The sequence below is a fragment of the Nymphalis io genome, chromosome 11, assembly GCF_905147045.1.
Source record: "Nymphalis io chromosome 11, ilAglIoxx1.1, whole genome shotgun sequence".
NCBI classification, from domain to species: Eukaryota; Metazoa; Arthropoda; class Insecta; order Lepidoptera; family Nymphalidae; genus Nymphalis; species Nymphalis io.
Window position 1 is genome coordinate 2,529,375 of NC_065898.1, and position 19,230 is coordinate 2,548,604.

General features: G+C 32.4%; 2 protein-coding genes across 5 annotated transcripts in view; one reads left to right on the forward strand and one right to left on the reverse strand.

Moving 5' to 3' along the window:
* Window positions 1-19,230, forward strand: part of LOC126771590 (zinc finger and BTB domain-containing protein 17-like) — a 299,967-nt gene that overhangs the window by 256,163 nt on the left and 24,574 nt on the right. The window lies entirely within an intron of this gene.
* Window positions 1-19,230, reverse strand: part of LOC126771587 (atypical protein kinase C) — a 216,332-nt gene that overhangs the window by 180,936 nt on the left and 16,166 nt on the right. For 2 of the 4 annotated variants that reach the window (XM_050491547.1, XM_050491548.1), the window contains exon 2: window positions 9,059-9,721. The exons of 1 other annotated variant lie outside the window; for it this stretch is intronic. In XM_050491547.1, the coding sequence (XP_050347504.1) occupies window positions 9,059-9,721 (663 nt within the window). Of the gene's footprint in view, window positions 1-9,058; window positions 9,746-19,230 lie in introns of all 4 variants that reach the window. One more of the 4 variants, XM_050491549.1, reaches the window with a different exon arrangement.

The window sequence follows — 19,230 nt, forward strand, 5'->3', positions numbered from 1 at the left end:
GGTAATTCACACATCACAGTATGTGTCGACCCTTATCAGGTACAATAGTCCAAGTCCAGATAGAAGACCACTCTCGAGATTGCCACTATTGAAACGCCATGAATGCCTCTATCTTGGAACATAGAAATTATTATCCATTGTTGCGATGGATTGGGCTCACTGATTACTCGTTCCAGACGACACTTCTAACAGTGGACAATAGTTTCTTAGCGTACTTTTGTTTTAATTCGCATCATTTGAATAAACTGAAAGACGTTTTTTACTCGTGAATGGTCCAGCTTTGTTGGATATAATTTATGTGACGTCATAATAATTTCGTCTACAACAAAAGGAGCTGGAGATATATTTACGATCGTTTTCATCTAACAAATATTTATATAAGGTCGTCTGGTATTTCATTTTATTATTTTATATAAGATAATATTATAAGTTATCGGTTTAATTATAACACAATACCAGTGTAAAATGAACAGGCGTAAGGGACATAACATGACAGTTCTCAAGATAGGTAACGCATTGGCGATTGAAGGAATGGTTATCGCTTGTTACATCTATTTCTGTAGACGGTGGTGACAACTTAACATCATGTGATCCATTTGCCCAGCCACCTATGTATAACATAAATAAAAAAAATCGATCTGTGAAAGCCATAAAGGCGATTATAATTATTGTAAGATTTCAAATGTTAATAATAAGCTACCAACATTATAATTTATTTTATTTTCCTTCATATATTAAAACTTCTGGACTGAACATAATGTTTTCCTTAACATTCAAACCACTACCAAACATTGTAAATATTTCCACTCGACTACACTTTAATTAGTTTTAATTAAGACGCATATATTTATTTCGCATATTCGTGAGAGATTTATACATTATTGGCCTTACTTATAAACGTTGTACGTCGGGTGTTTAGTTAAAAACCGATTTCTCTCTTTCTGCCATAATTGATTTTATATTCGAATAAAACGACTGCATTTTCTAATTAATCAATCCGTATTTATAATATATTGCGACTTTGAGAAAAGAGTTGCAATATTAGGGTGTTTTCTTAAAAGGTTGTAAGGTATGCTAATAGTGGCGTTGGTCTCGTAGCTAGCTTGATGTGGACGCCTCGCTTGTTCTATTTCACATCCTCTCCAATCAATGTCGAAGACGATCATGGCAGCGGTTTCAGTGGGTAAGTATCCCAAATAACCCGGTTAAAAGGTAACCGTGTTTTTTGGGATAGGGGCCCCAGGGGCTCGGGTAACTCATCAGTTTTTCAATAGGTGCAGAACAGAAGTCTTTTGTTTCGGGGTCCCGGAGCGAACTTTGTTTGCTCAATAAAAGTCCCAAATACAGAAATTTATTAGAGTCACAGTCCCGTGTTATTGAGAATACGTAAACACTTGAAATTGTGGTGTCTAAGACGTCTTGTTGGTTTTTTGATGACTCGACTTCCTGACAGACTACAACACGTTATATGAAATCACACACCTTAATTATTGTGTCTGATACTTGCCCATCATACACATTGAATCTGGCTTCGTACCACAAAAAATCGTCATGAATAAATGTCATTAGAAGCTGAAGCATTTCTCACCAACTAAGGTCTTTCGAGGGTTATAAATGTCTTCCGAAGTAATCCTCTTCAAGTCAAAGCAAAAGGGGTGACAGACCGCGATCTTGGGTGTCTGAAGACAAAATCCTTCTCTAGTATGGCTTAAGGTTGCTAGTCTGCGCTGAGAGATATACTACGGAGGTGATAATCCGCTTGACTTCATTCTAGTCCTTAGTATTAAGGTACAAACCTTAATAATTTCGAGGTACATTATGAGTTCAAGAATAATTTTAAATACCAAGTCTTTTATGGAACATTTTTTAAGAATTCGAAGCGTAAATAGCGTAATGGTTTACAGACAGCCTCGCGATTTAAAAGTCGCAGGTTCAATCCAGACCCTTTGGGCTAATGTCGTTCGCACTCTTAACACAATTTGTACACTCAATTGGAGGGAAATAAGACTATTAAAAAACGGGCATTGCTATATTAAACATAATTATTTAAAAAAATATATAAATACTTAACTAAATAGCTAAATTGCGCGGTTTAACCCGCGTTAAATGTTACTACTCCGCTCATGAGTCGCAGCGTGATGTAATATAGTATATAAACTCTCTAATGAAATGTAATATACATTATACTCGACTGGTAGGCTCTGGATCGTGATATTGGCGTGTTTAAACAAACAACCTCTTTAACGGTACAATATTATACTACGTAAATGCAAGTTGTAGCCTTGATATACACGATCAGAATAAACAGTAACGAGTTTAATGGTTTTTAATAAAGCAATATTTACGAGGTTTAAAACATTTTTAATTTTATTTTAAATCACGACTTTTATGTTTATTACTATTTTATTTTAAACGCTATTTAATAAAATGAATTCAAATAAAGTCATTTTCATAAATGATTCCGATTCTAGCTTAATTAACGAACAATCAGCACTGGAACAAGCAGCAGTCGAGATGGCCCAGTGGTAAGAACGCGTGAATCTTAACCGATGAACGTGGGTTCAAACCCGGGCAAGCACCTCTGAATTTTCATGTGCTTAATTTCTGTTTATAATTCATCTCGTGCTTTTCGGTGAAGGAAAACATCGTGAGGAAACCTGAATGTGTCTAATTTCATCGAAATTCTGCCACATGTGTATTCCACCAACCCGCATTGGAGCAGCGTGGTGGAATAAGCTCCAAACCTTCTCCTCAAATAGGGAGAGGAGGCCTTAGCCCAGCAGTGGGACATTTACAAGCTATTACTTTCAGCACTGGAGCTTGTAAATTGTGCGGTCAGACAAAACGAAACAAACGTGTCGTTTACACATTTACATTAGATTTTGTTTTTTTAAACATAATTAAATTTTATTTCCTCACCAACAGTGGGTGAATAAAGACTAAAATGATGATGTATATTATTATATATGTAATTATACATATTTATTTATGACATGTACAATCTACCTTTATTTATTATTCTCTTTCGTCTACCCTAAGGAAGAGATTTTAGCGATAAGGCCGCTTCTAGTACATATTTTCAGTCTGTATTTTATTGCTGCCAAACAACAAAATCGCGCATTTAGGGAATATGAACAACACGTACACCGTGACGACAAACGGCTTGACGATCTGTTAAGCAGTCGGGGCACGACGCCGCTCTCTACTTCTTCGTATGTGTATAGATATAATATGCTTCAGTACTACATCTTCTTCTTTGTTCAAACGCTCTTCCCAGTTCAGCTGGGGTCGGGTGTCCTTGTACGTCTGCGCCAGAGAGCTCTGTTCTGGCTTGTCTTTGTACTCAGATTCTCTTTCAGGGCCTCAGTCTGCATGTTTGACCACCAGGTTGCTTTGATCCCCACGGTCGGTCCGGGATATTTAAGGCTTTATTGATGGGATGGTCATCGTCACGTCTCAGGATATGGCCGTACCAGCCGCAGTCGACATTCCTTCAATTTTTTTCAATATTCAATTTATTCAATTTTACTTCAATTTTGCTTCATTACTACATATTATTATAATTATAAGAAGAATATATTTATTTTAATAATGAGGCTCTATGTTAATTTTTTTTTTTCAATACATATCTATTTATTGGTTTCATAAATTATAAATTCATTTAATAACTCTCATTTCAATGGCTACTGAACGTCAAGTGACTACGTTTTTTTTTTAATCCTTTGGTCTACAATAAAAAGTATTTGTATGATACTGCACTCATGAAACATAATATAAATTTCAACTCATATTCAAATATAGTTTACTGAAATTGACTTTTACGAGGACTTTTGTACCGTTATTTTACAAACATGTCTCGTCTGATATTCGTATGCTACTAGCGGCTTCGAATGTGAATTCTACCGAGACGAAACCGCTAGAAACTTAGTAGCTTCACTCTTTTAATATATTACTACGTAAATACGTAAAGTATATATGAATGACGTATATATTTGAGGATTATTATTATTGTTTCGAGTCCACTTTTAATAGGTAAGTCACCTGATGGTAAATAATCACCACCACCCATTGGCACAGAAAGAAATTTTACTCATCCCTTATATAGCCAATGCGGGACCAACCTAGGGCACTAAGGTGTTATGCGCTTTGGCCTGTAATTACATCAGCTTAATCACCCTTCAAACCGAAACAAAATAATACAAAGTACTGCTGTTTGCCAGCAGAATAAGCTAAACTTTGTCCAGGCATATGTCCAGCAGTGGGACAATTACTGGATGCTACTGTACTTTTATATACACACATGATAAAAAATTATAATTGATTTCCTGTATAAAATGTTTATAAAATTATATAATTATCCATGAAGCATTTTCATGCAAATGTTATTATTACATTTTCCATTCCGTTTGCCGACTACACTACACTAGGCAATATTTATGGTTTTCCATGGCTAACATAACTCGTAAATCCGCCACGCCCGCACCATTTGCTTGATAGACCATGTCGTAGGTGCGCCGTAAAGAAAGCCATGGTTAACTCGGTCACGCACATTGAGACGAAATAAAACATTTCGCTGACTGCTTCCGTTGTTAATAATACAAAATGGTTTTATATAAAGTGATATTAATTACTTGTATTCCATGGACAATTTTGTTTGACTTCTGTTTAGCTATACTTGTCATTAAGCTCTCTGAATTACGAAAGTAAATTTCCACTGATCAATGATTTTTTTTGTTGTTAACTTTGGCCAAAGTAATATTAAATTTAAAAGAAAAAGCGGACTAAATGTCTGATTGTACAGTCTTCGATAAATTTTTAGGCTAATCTCAAATCCATATCTCAAGATAGTGTGCAATTATTAAGATAACATTCAAATACATACGCAATATAAATGTTTTTTTTTTATTATAGATTAGGAAGGCGGACGAGCATATGGGCCACGTGATGGTAAGTGGTTACCAACGCCATAGACATTGGTATTGTAAGAAATGTTAACCATCGCTTAGATCGCCAATGCGCCACCAACCTTGGGAACTAAGATGTTATGTCCCTTGTGCCTGTAATTACACTGGCTCACTCACCCTTCAAACCGGAACACAACAATACCAAGTACTGCTGTTTTGCGGTAGAATATCTGATGAGTGGGTGGTACCTACCCAGACGAGCTTGCACAAAGCTCAACCACAAATTATTATATAATGGAATGAATATCTGATAAAAACAACTGAAATTAAAAGATTTTTCTTTGGCTTTATCCGGGTCCTCAAGGATCTTGAGAACATCTGGTTACATAAAAGAAATAACTATTCCGATTAGAAACGGAATCGGCTACAGCATTTAGCTAGCTAAAGTAAAATATTCTCAGTAGTTGACTGACACTGATAAAACAATTTGACAATAAATTTTGTGTGCCCCAATTATTTTAAAAATAGACCGTGAAAACAATGCGAGAATTCTTATCAGACATAATCGATTAAATTGTTTATTGTTATATTATAGGTAAATTAGTGACCCTTTCGCGATATTTTGGGTCACTAGATCAACAATCACCTAGTCTTAAATCATCCATTCATTTCAAAATACCTGTAAAACTCTTCATAATATTGTTTCTTAATTCTTCTTTATGTATTGGATTTTAGTCACAAATATACATATATATGTAACACAAGACATTGTTTATGGCAACACCTTTAATTGTGTCGTATGTCTTTAAACCACATTGTAATATTAAATAAAACGATATTTTATAAAAATAAGTAAATATTTTGTATGTTATAGCGGACGATAAGTATAACTATATACTTAACATCACCCATAAATATAAAAATATATTTGTATAAATTAAAAAGAACTAATTAATCTGCGAAAGTAAAGTGTTACCAAGTTTGAATAAATACGTACGTATTGTTTGTAGTCTAATCGATATGTAAATGGTGATAATATAAGAATAAAAATAATTGTCAGTACTAATAACTTTAATTTGTAATAACGGTTAGGTTTCCATTAAAATTAAATATAGCGTATAACATTGTACAGATATATGAAAGTAACTCAAAACAGCCATGATGCACTCATTCTATATCATTTTTATCAATGATTCCTTTAATAATTTACGATTTCATTTCGTTACATAAATAATTTGAATATGGAACTTTCATAAATTTAATAAAGTGTAACGGATATTCTATTTAAAGTTTTACTACACTGAAAGCGCAAGTACAATTCACGTAACGTATACTGGTTCGCTGGTGCCAGTATCCGCTAGTTAACGAGTTTTAACTGTTACGATTATTAAACAGAAAGCTCCGAAGGCGTAACCGGTTTATCATCAAATTGCTAAACTTTTAGTCAATTTATAAGTCTAATAACAACAATAATTGCTTCGTAAATTTATTTAAATCAAGATTATTTGTATTTAACCGCTTGCTTATTACCAATGGCAAACTACTTCGTTGGCTAGCTTAAAAGGCCGTAAATACTTATATCTGAGATGAGTTTTTCCGTCAAAATAGCCCAGAAATATTTTACTGGGCGACCAAGACTTAAAAGGACCTTTAGGTGCAGTTAAAAAATACGAAGTTTTTCCGTCAAGAAAGTGTCAGTAGCAGCCCGGTGTCCGAAAATTGGGAGTGTTTAGATCACTTATTTGGTTGCATTTGTATACTTTATATCGACACGGAACACTAAATATTTAAAAACTCAATATAAATATCTCAAATACATACAAATGTTTTATAATACAACGAACAAGACAAAGATACATATACCTACACTTTTAATTTGCGAACTATACGCTTATGTAGAATTTACGAAAGTCTATAATTGAATTACGAAGTTCCAAATTGACAAAGCACGAAATAGTCGCATAAAGTTAGCATTGAACAAAATTAGTATCTATACATATGTCACTAACAAGGATGGAACAATAATTAGAAGAGCTAAATATGGTATTGAATATTACAAGGTTCCTTACAAAATATAATATATCAAACTTTACATTTAATTATCCCATGATAATAAAATGAAAATGTGCTTGACGGTGAAGGAAAACATCGTGAGGAAACCTGCATGTGTCTAATTTCATTGAAATTCTGTCACATGTGTATTCTACCAACCCGCAATGGAGCAGCGTGGTAGAATAAGCTCCAAACCTTCTCCTCAAAAGGGAGAGGAGGCCTTAGCCCAGCAGTGGGACATTAACAGGCTGTTACTGTATCCCACGATAGAACATTAATGATAGTTTGTCTAAGCCACAAATTCTGAAAACATTGCAAATGTCCAGCATTTAGATTACACAAAAGGATGTATATTTTATGATTGTAATCATAAAAACTTATTATACCCTGAATTGAAAAATTAAACGAAAGAAATTCAAATGGTCATGAAAAAAACAAAAATAAGTAAAATTCACTAATTTCGCTTATAAACAAAGCCATTCGTCCATTGCGTTCTTAGTTTCAAAACGTGAGAGTTGAAATTACTATCATGTGTATAGTGACTTAAGATGTTCATTGATGTAACAAATTCAAAAAGTTTAAAAATGTCACATAGTACGTTTATCCACTTATATCTTCAATTAAATAACAATTTTATGACACGGGTATTTAAATATATATTTGTTTAACTGAAAAATAGGCATGTGTCATATATGAACTGTTATTACCGAGTTTTACTCACTAGGCACCAATTTTAGATAAGAAGGATACAGTATATCCCAAGAAACTGAAGCGGTCTCGAGAATAGCCAATAAACACTATATCTGTGTTAAAAAAACATATAACCCCTGAAAATATCTCGAGGGAAGAACCATTATACGAAACGATACCCAGTAAAATGAGAACACGTTGTTCTATGTTAAATTATAACCGTAAAAAAAATCATTTTATATTCTGTATTTAAACAAAAAAAACTGCATGCTGTTATTGTATAGGGGATGAGGATTCATTCAAATATAATTCATTGTTTTTTTTTATATGTATCTATGATTTAGGATAGTATGGTCGAGCTTTTTTTCATATTTATGATTAAATGTAAAATTAACCACTCTGCTTACTGAACTGTATTATAGTCAATACTGTTTAGTACACAAAATCACATTAATGAGAAATTGAAATGATTCACAAAAAAAATATCCGAACAATATCATGACGTCACAAGTTAACGGTTCCAGCGTTACTAATTCCGTTGATATAATTACCGTTTCAGGTAATATCAAAGAGGCACTTGAGCATAATAATATGCCGGCCGAATTTACTAACGAATAAGTCACGTGACAAGATATAAATTGAACAAATTATCAGACCTACACAGATAATTTTTAACAATATAAATAATTTAATTTTAAATAAAACTGTAGAATTGCAGTTTTAGATCTATAATCTAATTATGATAATTTTGTTCTCACTCATTTTTTAACTTTTAATAAAAATAAATAAATAAATTTACGAAAATAAATGCACGTAAAAAAGCTTTATCAGTTTACATATATGATGTTTAGCTCCTGAATTTAAAAAATGCTTGAGACCAAGTAGCACTCATAAATATTTAAAAAACAAATGCATACCATTATATGGATTACAGAGAATTCAGACATCAAATAAATAAAAAATTGTCAAGACAAATTAATAAGTCAACCATTTGAAGGGGAATAGAAGATAAGATCGCCACGAACCTAACTAGATTTTACGAGACAATCTCAATCAGAGCGACAGAAGCAATTTGCTACAATTGAAAACAAATAAATGAACGACGCCGCTTCAATTCAACACGCTCAACCTCGACGTTTTGTCAATGATTTTTTTATTTTCTTTCGATGGACCATTAGATATTTTTTATTGAAAGGTATCAGTGACTCGGTAGAAAGTTACATCAACTTACACTTCATTGTTAAATGTTATGGGAAATATTTTCCAATCATTTGTTTTCTTTTGAACACAATGACAATTGTTGAATATCATTATATCTATCGATCTAGTACTAATTAAAATCATTATAATGTGAATAAAAACATTAGTATCACTTTCTTAAACAAAATTATCTTGTTCAGACAATTACTTACCGTTACGAGATAAAACTCTTCTCAGCATGTGGCCGAAACGACGTGCACCCATGCATTTCCTCTGTTCGCGAGCTGCTTCATCCATACAATCACTATCGGTCGCTGTATCACCATCACTGTCATTCTCTGACACGAGAGATTCCCGATTATTAATAGTTTTTGTATCATGCTCATTAAAACTTAAAATAGGTTCGCTTGCACCCAAACTCTTTGGTTCGACAGTCCAGTCGTCATTTATTTTTATATCATTAAAAAGATCATCTAAATTTGTTTCTAATAAACCTTTGGCACTACATATCACTTTACTTTTGGCATCATTGTGTGTAACTATGGCATCAACACTGGTTGAAAGTCTTTTTTCACTAATAACAGTATTTGTTTCGTCCTCATATTCAAGTGTCTCTTTTATATTGTCGTGAGTTTTTGTTCGCTGTCTTAAAGTTAACGAACTTTGTGTCAATAATTTTGATGATTTTTCTCGAACGTTTTTTTCACTCAATTCATTGGATATTTGCTGTTGCGGATGGCTTCCGCGGAATATGTTTGAAAGCACGATCATTTTCACTATCTTAAATGTACCAAGGTGAGTTATAAATTCCATCACTGCATTCCTTATTTCACTTTTGGAACTTTGCACTGAGTCAAGGCGAGGTAATTTTGTGTCTGATAATAAAATCAATAAGATTGCTAAAAAATATATAACGTATGCGTTTTTTTTTAATTTGACATATTTTTTACTTGGTCGTACTACTAAACGATCAATAAATTTTATATTAAGAAAAGTCTATCTTAAATTCAAAGTGAGTAAGCTTATCTTAGGTTGAGATTGTTATAGGTGAGGTGGGTGGCAAATCCAATCTGTCACCAGGAATAAAGCGGCATTGTCTCTGCGGCGTCGTGATAAAATTACAGACACGTAAACGTTATCAGTGATACTAAAGCTCCAAGCTCCTACAAACTCCAGTCTAAAACTGAAGCTGAAATTTCACACTAATATTACAACGTCCTCTGTATACCTAGTACCTTATATAAATATTATACGTCCTGAATATTAAATAATATTTTCTACAAGTTTTATTATTTATTTTCATAAGAATCGGTTTAGAATTAGGATTATGAAAGTAATCAGAAAAATTGCTTATTTATAAAAATCCAATACAAAGGATACGTCACCAAATTATCAGTAAAACGAGTTGGCCAACTACAAAAATCTTTGTCCGATAAATCTAAATACGTGACAGATCGAAAGGTTACATGGTCATTTTAGGAAATGCTTCGATAAAGTCAATCAATAGCACTCCTAATATGTGTCAAACCTAAAGTTTTTTATAAGAGATAACATCACTTCGGACTATCGAATCGAAGATTGATTCCGGTTCGGTCGGATATCGATATATGATGGATAACATGGAATCTAGAGTCCGTTAGTGAAATCCAGTAAAATTTCATTTCGGTCCCTTTCACAGACGCATCAGGAACATTAAAAGCGATCAACCCGTTTCGTTCTACAATACCTTTGTGCTCAATAGCCTGAAAAGTTAAATGGTTTTCTATTCCTTTAAGAATTCTGGACAAAGCAAGTACCAAGTGTATAGGAACGGATAATACAAAACAGTTGTATAATTTATCGATATTATTCTCCGCTAGTTGAACACAATCTCAGATAACAATTTTGGCTCGCTCGTGCACGATTTCGAATAGTCGGGTATAAAATATTCATACAACGATAGACAATCTGAGTTTTCTTAGTAATGTTATTAGACGATGAACTATAATTTTTTTCTTTTTTTGAGGGTAATAAAACATGTAAGTAAAAAATTAGTCAGTAGTTTATAAAACACGAACTAAAAATTTAAAACACAAAATCTACAATAATGATTAATTAAACATTAAATATAATAATATTTAAATCGAACAAATCTCTTTTTATATATGTAAGCATTAAGAAACAATACAAACAGACGTTCCCACAACTTAAAATAATACGCTAATCGTTTTGGTAATCAAGCCGAATATTGCCTCTCCAAAAAATTCGCAAGGTCTTCTCAAGGTGAAATTCTTACGTCAACATTAAGCAGATCATACATGCTCCATCCAATACAAACTGTTAAATTATTAGGTCGAAATTATTACGAATACAATCAAACTGACAAAAAAACCAATTAAAACGGAAACATACAGGTGTGTTCGTAATTATTTCCAGAACGGTTTGATCGATTTTAGTGATACTGACATCCAGATTTTTTAAATATATATATTTTTTACATTTTAAAACATTTACTTATATAATAATTCATAATTATTTCCCTTCTAGCATCACTCCATATTTTACAATTCTTTTTGTTCATGACTTATTAATCTGTCATTAGTCTCGAAACCAAATATTTATTTCATCCGTACTAAGTCGAAACGAGCAATTAACTTATAAGAACGATAAAATAATTAAAGCAATAATTTAAACCGCTGGCAATTTTATAGTTTATACAATTACAATATACCAATAATATTTCACCAAAATCGAAATGTCTCCCTTCGCCGTCATACCCTCATCAATAACTCAGTGATCTAGATATTTCCACTACATTATTAAAAGCTGTGTTGGCAATAAATTTGTCTTTAATGTAACGAAATTCACCACGTGTATAGGTACCCTAAAAATAACAGTAAAGGTAAGGAACGTTTTATTTTAGCAATTTCCTGATTTTAGTGGATTCCCCCTAGAGGCAGTAAGTCGTCTCCAGTTTACGATTCCATCTCGCTCCTGGCAGCTCTGATACGGCATGATTGAAACACATTCGGTAATATGTAAAACGTTATTTATATGATAATCTTGTCACATCTAGGACACTTCGCGGAGAACACGTAGTTTTTTTTTATTTTAAACAGTAACCATGTTTTTCACAATTTATGTAACAATAGGATTGAAGTTGTATTGTGATTTTATTTTTAAATCTATGTATAAGTTATGAAACAAAGTTTGTACACTAAATCTATTTTCTATATAAGTATAATTACACGGAGTAATTTTATTTATTTACAGCGTAAGATTTTTTTAAGGTTTAGAAACTGTTACAATCTATAGTAAAGCTTTTAAGGAACTCTTACTGGATTGTTATGGTTTCTTTATGGGTCATTATGAGAGTTTCTAATGAAAAGAAACAATACATACAGGATTACAAGGGAAATCATCTCATAGTCTAAATTCACGTTGGATATTAACACAAGTGTGTGGTACACTCTTTATGTTTTCAATGTTATAATCAACACGATATGGCCATAAAGAGATCAGGCTATCAACCGTTTTACGTGCTATTCGAAGAACGGGAGTGCAACTCTAGCAATTTTCCTGGTACTTTACTGAGAATTTCTTAACAGAAAATCCTAACAATATCGTTTTTAACCTGAATCGGAAATTAGGACCGTAATCGAATATATTAAACAGCCGTGCCTTATAAGCTTATAGTCACTATAAGAACGATACTAATGTACACACCTTGGAAATCTTTTGCGCACAGCGTGATACCTTACGAGTTATATAGCTAGTTAATTGCAAAGGATATTTTCACTGCAGCCGATCGTCATAATATATAAATATCGCTTAATTAAAATCGACTTTATTTAACTAGGCTTCCGAACGACCTTTTAAATCTTCGTGTTGCAGAATTGAATTAAATGAAAATCATGTCGGAATGTACCAACGAGAAGAACCGGCAATAAACTAATTAGTTACACATTCTCGCAAATAAAATTACATAGTCAACTATGTACAATTAAATTTATATATCTTGTATAAAAACTAGTAAATAGCAACGTCACGCTTTTTAATCATCTATATATTCTTGTTTCGTGCAATAAATTTCTATTTCTGTTCTTAGCATAACATTTAAATTAATTATAGGCAAAGTTAAAAAAATCGTCATCGATTTGCCGTTTGGCTGTATGTATTTTTCAATTCGAGTCTAATTGACTTCACGGCGACAAACGTTAACCTATGTCAAGCAAAGTGTTCCGACACTTATTTTATTTAAATGAAATGAATAATAACAAAAAACTATAATGTTAGTCGATCTTATAAATCATAATATGATATTAGCGGAGGTATGACTCGAATGTAAAATCACTTTGATCTAACATCCTTTGGTGTGCAAGCCCGAGTTTGCAATTTCCAAATATAACAGTGAAGCTTTATCTGCAACGAATTTGTTGAATATTTTGATACATCACCTTGTCAATGACAAAGGAACTTCTAGATTCATTACATGAACACTTAAAAAATAGAATCCAATCGAAAACGGCATGTCATTGTATATATTATTTGTTAATGTTTTTAAAATGTGAATTGCATTTTTAAATTCATCATAAAACATTTGTTTTCATACGGTGATATGAAAATCATCATACGGTGATGATCCTCTAGAAAAGACAAAATCAGCAGCTTTCGACTTTCATAAACAAACAATAAGGCCAGCGTATAAACATTATGATTGTTATATACAACTCCAGTGTGTCAGCGGCTTAGCTCGCGACGCTAGTTAAGCTATTTTCACACCGGATACGGCTAGCGATCCATGACCGAGCGTCTCGTTACTTTGTCAGAAATAACGCTGTGTACGTCTAACGCTACATTTGTTAAATGTATAAAATAAACACAAGATAAATGTGACACTAACATTCGTATTAGGTTTTTAGTTAGTTTCAATACATAGAACATATTGTTTTAGCTTACAATCTATAATAACATTATAAATGCGAAAGTAATGTTGTCTCTCTATCTGTCTGTTACACTTTCGGGAACCACTAAACCGATTTTGATGAAATGTATACAATTAAGGTACTTAAGTACATAAACTACTGATTTATACCTAACACCTCCCCTTTTACACTATTGCGGTGAAAATTAGTTTGATATACATGTAATTCTAGAATACAAAACAAACTAAATATAATAAATTTATTACTATTAAAAATAGAGGAATTCAAAGTAAATTTTAAGAGGATTGAAACATGATTTGAATATGGATATCATAATTTTTTTTATAAATCGCCAACCTAAATAGGACATGTTAATAAAAAACATCATCATTAGCCAACGTGTAATAAAAAAAAATCACGTCGGTCAATGGCCCTTGCAGTATTTTATCTTTGAAAATCTATAAACGATGTCAGTGTCGTGGGTCGGTGGCAAAAATGTATGAAACAATTAAATCTCAATCTCAGTAAGAACATCTTGGGTGTTTTAAAATTCCGAAAGTTATGAACTCGAATCTGTGAAATGTATACTTTTTTTTTAATTTATCTTTAAGAACATTATTAATTTATTAGATACTTACAGAGGCTAAAAGATATAACATAATACATTTAAAATATAGTTTGTTTATGGACTACTGAAATGGAAAATTCTATATTATATACATTATGTATGTATGAATGTTTCTAAGATTTAGAGTAAATCTAGTTACGTCTGGGTAGATACTACCCATTCACCAGATATTCTACCGCAAAACAGCAGTACTTGATATTATTGTGTTCCGGTTTGAAGGGTGAATGAGTGTAATTACAGGGACAATGGACATAACATCTTAGTTCCCAATGTTGGTGACGCATTGGTGATCTAAGCGATGGTTAACATTTCTTACAATGCCAATGTCTAAGGGCGTTGATGACCACTTACCATCAGGTTGCCCATATGCTCGTCCGCCTACCTATACTAAAAAAAAAAACTATATACAATCTTCAAAAACTATCTCAATTCTTTTTCCTTCAATCATTATTAATACACATCAAAATCACTATTTGGTATGTAGTCACTTTATTGGGCTAAATCAGCACAGGAGGCCTGAGCAATTGCGGCCAATTATCTCAGCTGATATTAAGGTCTTAGACACACTCGGTTCTTTCGTAAGTTATGTACTGAAATGCATTAAATAACTATATTAGTAAGAAGTCGTTTAATTTTGTTGCATTGTTTTATATATCGATTCTTTGATAACATTTATATCAACAACAACAACAATATCATCACATCGAATTAAATGAAAGGTTATAATAAATATATATTTATTTATTAGAAACATTATCTCATAACTGCGTCCAAATTAAACATTCTATTGAATTGAGCCCATTGTCCTTATCTGACACATTAATCATTAAACAAACGTAATATTAAAGGGAAATAACGCGGTTATCTATTTTAATTGCAGTCATTATTTCAACTAAATTTATTTCGAAAACTTGATTATAACGGAAATCACATTTTTGTTTGTATATTATTTTTGTATGTTATAAAAATGAACGATTCATTTAATAAAGAGATACCTAGTCGCCCACTAAACAAAGTTAAAGATAAGGCAGACGTTCTGTGATAGGATTTAAAGATCGAATTTGGTTTGAAGATTCAAAAATGAAAAGAAAATATGTCAAATTCGCAGACAGGATTCGGCCGGGACACTACTCCAATTTTTGGAACCATCCAAAAAGTTTGTAGTCTGTGATATGGTAGAAGGTGTGTATCATTTGATTATCGAATGTAGAAAGAATAACGCCCAAAGGGACTCCCTGATAGCAACCTATGAGCGAGCAAGATGAGTCTGTCTACTTGTTGGCACAATGGACATTATGCCTATCTTTCATCTTCCCATGTTTGTCCCATGGTTGGCGGCGCATTTATCGTGTAAGCATGCGCGCGGGTGAAGCCTGCTGAAGCTGCGGCTAACTGCGACCCGCGTGATTCTACTATTCGCCCGCCGCTGCAGTAGGACCCGCAAGCAATCGCATACGTTGCGGGCGTAAAACAACTGCGTGGAAATAAATTCAATTTTTTACATACATATCTGCGCGCGGGTGGAAACCGCTCCGTGAGTTCTACCCTAAGGTATAGTTAATTCTTATAGTGTCAATACCATATACTTTTAACTTATGTGTTGTTAGTAACCCTCTGTCCTTTTTGTACTGGTGATCCGTTGAGTAGTAAAGACATGAAAGCATAACAGACAAACTCACTTTCGCATTTATAATATTAGTAAGGGTAAGCCTGTATAAAAAATGGTTATACCAGCAACTTAATGCCTTCGAATGTTGATTATTGAATCACATTTCCCCTACGAACCCTATTAAATCCACATGTAAAATATAAGCAAACTGGAAACCCGAAAATGACTCACTGCTTTCAAAAGGCTTTTCCTTCATTTACCGAGAAGGGTACAACGATAAATCCACCACTCTAATGCCGATTTACTTATACAAATGGATGGGAGCTTCTACAAGCTAATACATGAAAGTTTGGTCATCACGTTTTACTTCAACCTTTAGCAAGAATTGTAAACAAATTCAGCAATTAATAAACTTATTGTTCCTTATTTAAATGTTCCTATTACTTTGTGTTAAGCTAAATATACACATTTAGCCATAGTTTCATGCGATAATCAATCCAAAATGCAATATTTTCAAAATACAATTTCAAGCCTTTACAAATAAAATGATAAATGAACAACTATTGTTATATAATTGGAAAATCAAATTACAAATAAAAATATCCCGAATTTAGAAAATAAAATTTCGCCTATAAATTCAACATCGAAGAATTTAGAAAATATGTCTTAGTATATCCCCAACATAATATGTAACATATTAAAATAAATTGGTACATTAGCCGTGTGAGTTATTCGTCGCTATATAGGAGAGGGCATCTTGATTATTGACGTCATCCTTGATTAGAACGAGAGGGGACACAAATCCATATACGAGAGTTATAACCTTACCATTCTAATAAAGGATGGTAGCATTATAACTGGGATGATTGTCGAAAGAAACAGTTTATCGAATTTCGCTATTATATAATTGAATTTCACGATGTCGTTGTGGGCTAACTTTGTCCAATTGGACGTTTGATACCAGAACACATTATTTGTATCTTTACCCTTTTATTTCGTGGGATAAAAAAGGCTCGAATTTAAAAATATATGTTAGTTTACAATTTGTTTATTCTTTTAATATTAATGTTCAATTAATATAAACAATAATTAATGTGATATGATTGGAAATTTAAAGAATAACTGGAACTGGAACTCCAAGTATTTTTTTTTAAATTTGTTTTATACAACTTAACCCTTGCATGGGTTTTGAATAATTTAAAGATGTATTATAGTTTCTTATATAATCTCATCAAGTACACCGTAAAAATAAGAAAAACAATATTCGTATTACTATGCACAAATAATATATAATAATTAATGTTTAACAAAGTACAGAAAAACAAAAATGTCTATAAAGACTATATCTATTCTTTGTAATTGTTCCGTTTCCTTTGTGTTCGGATATCCTCCCTAGAGGTCAAAGTAATTCGGAGTTCTTCCATTGTATATAACAAGGGTCACACACATTTATTGAATAACAAAGAAAACGTATTACCAAATTTTACAACAAAAAATTATTAACTGTATATCATCAATACATATTTTTATACTTAGAAAAGTCTATGTTTACAAATCATAATAAAATATATCATGAAATTTAAATGATTTGTGTTTTATCTGTTTAAATAACAAAACCGATTTAAAATAAAATTTGAAGTGATAGATTTTTTCTTAAAAGTTAAATTGGACCAAATGGGATGACCCTCCCAAATAAACAAAAAAAAATAATTGACCAAGTAAACGAAAGAATTCTGGGGTAACGAAAAAAATACAAACGCATTGAGAACTTCCCCCTTTTTTAAAGTAGGGTAATTAAATAAATAAAATCGCATTCGACAAAAAAGGTAGTTCGGATACATTACAAGTATTTGCTCGATTTTTTTTTTTTTTTTTATAGAATAGGAAGGCGGACGAGCATATGGGCCACCTGATGGTAAGTGGTCACCAAACGCTCTTAGACATTGGCATTGTAAGTAATGTCAACCATCGCTTATATAGCCAATGCGCCACCAACCTTGGGAACTAAGATTTTATGTCCCTTGTGCCTGTAATTACACTGGCTCACTCACCCTTCAAACCGGAACACAACAATAACAAGTACTGCTGTTTTGCGGTAGAATATCTGATGAGTGGGTGGTACCTACCCATTTATATATATACCTCGATTGCGTACGACCGGTCCTTGTTGGCCCGATTTTTTTAACATCGAAACTACTTGTATATGACTGGCATTGTACTAAATGTTAAATGCAAGAAATAACACGATTATGTCGTTATTTCCTAACACCTAAATTATATTATGATACTAATAACAGTTTGTTACAGAAAATTTATAACGTTTTCGTATCGTTACATTAAAGTAACTGGCAAAAGTTTAAATAGAAAATAAATATCGACATTATGTCGTATGTAATTTCAGAAACTTATCGAGCTGTTTGTGCGTGATTATATAATAAACATCATAAAGCATTAACGATAAAAGTATGAGTATGAGTATGACAAATGCTTCCGTCAAACGAATTAGCTTGAAAAATTAAACAAAACAGATTTATCTAATAAATTAACGATTCATTGTTGTTTTTTTTCTTACAATAAACTAAAAATAAACAAAAATCATTTATAGAAAGCTGTCAAACGGTCACATTACTCACTTTCTCTTAAGTACGACAGTCTAGATCATGTTATATCTAGAACCCTGATTCCGTCTCTAATAAATACCATAGGAGGGAAAGTGACACAAACACTGCATGCATGGAAATCAAGTGATGGAGAACTGAAGTTATTTAGTCAATTTGAACTCTATAACAATTGCATAAGACATACTTTGGAATGTCACAATGTCTTATGTGACATGGTTTTTATTGCAACGGAATAGAGATCAAATTATATTGACAAATTAGGTATTTCGGCCTTGAGTGAAAGTGATCGCGGAACACATGGCCGTTTGTTGTAAGATTTGACGGTTGACTACAAACATGTTATATCGTCGATTAAGGATACGAATATCTCTTAGCCATTAAAATTATCGAATTATTCGTTAAGTAGGTAACTTCTTTCTGCAATGGTATGTGAAAAATGTGAAAGCGGATGTAATTGTAGCATGCGTGTAAATAAACTTGATATAATTTACTTTTTAAAATGTTTATTTTAAAATACTGCTCAACATTGTAGTGAATTTTTACGAAAAACAAATTACGTTTGCATCGATTGTAACAATCAAAATTAACACAAAGTCATTTATAAAAATAAGACAATGGCATT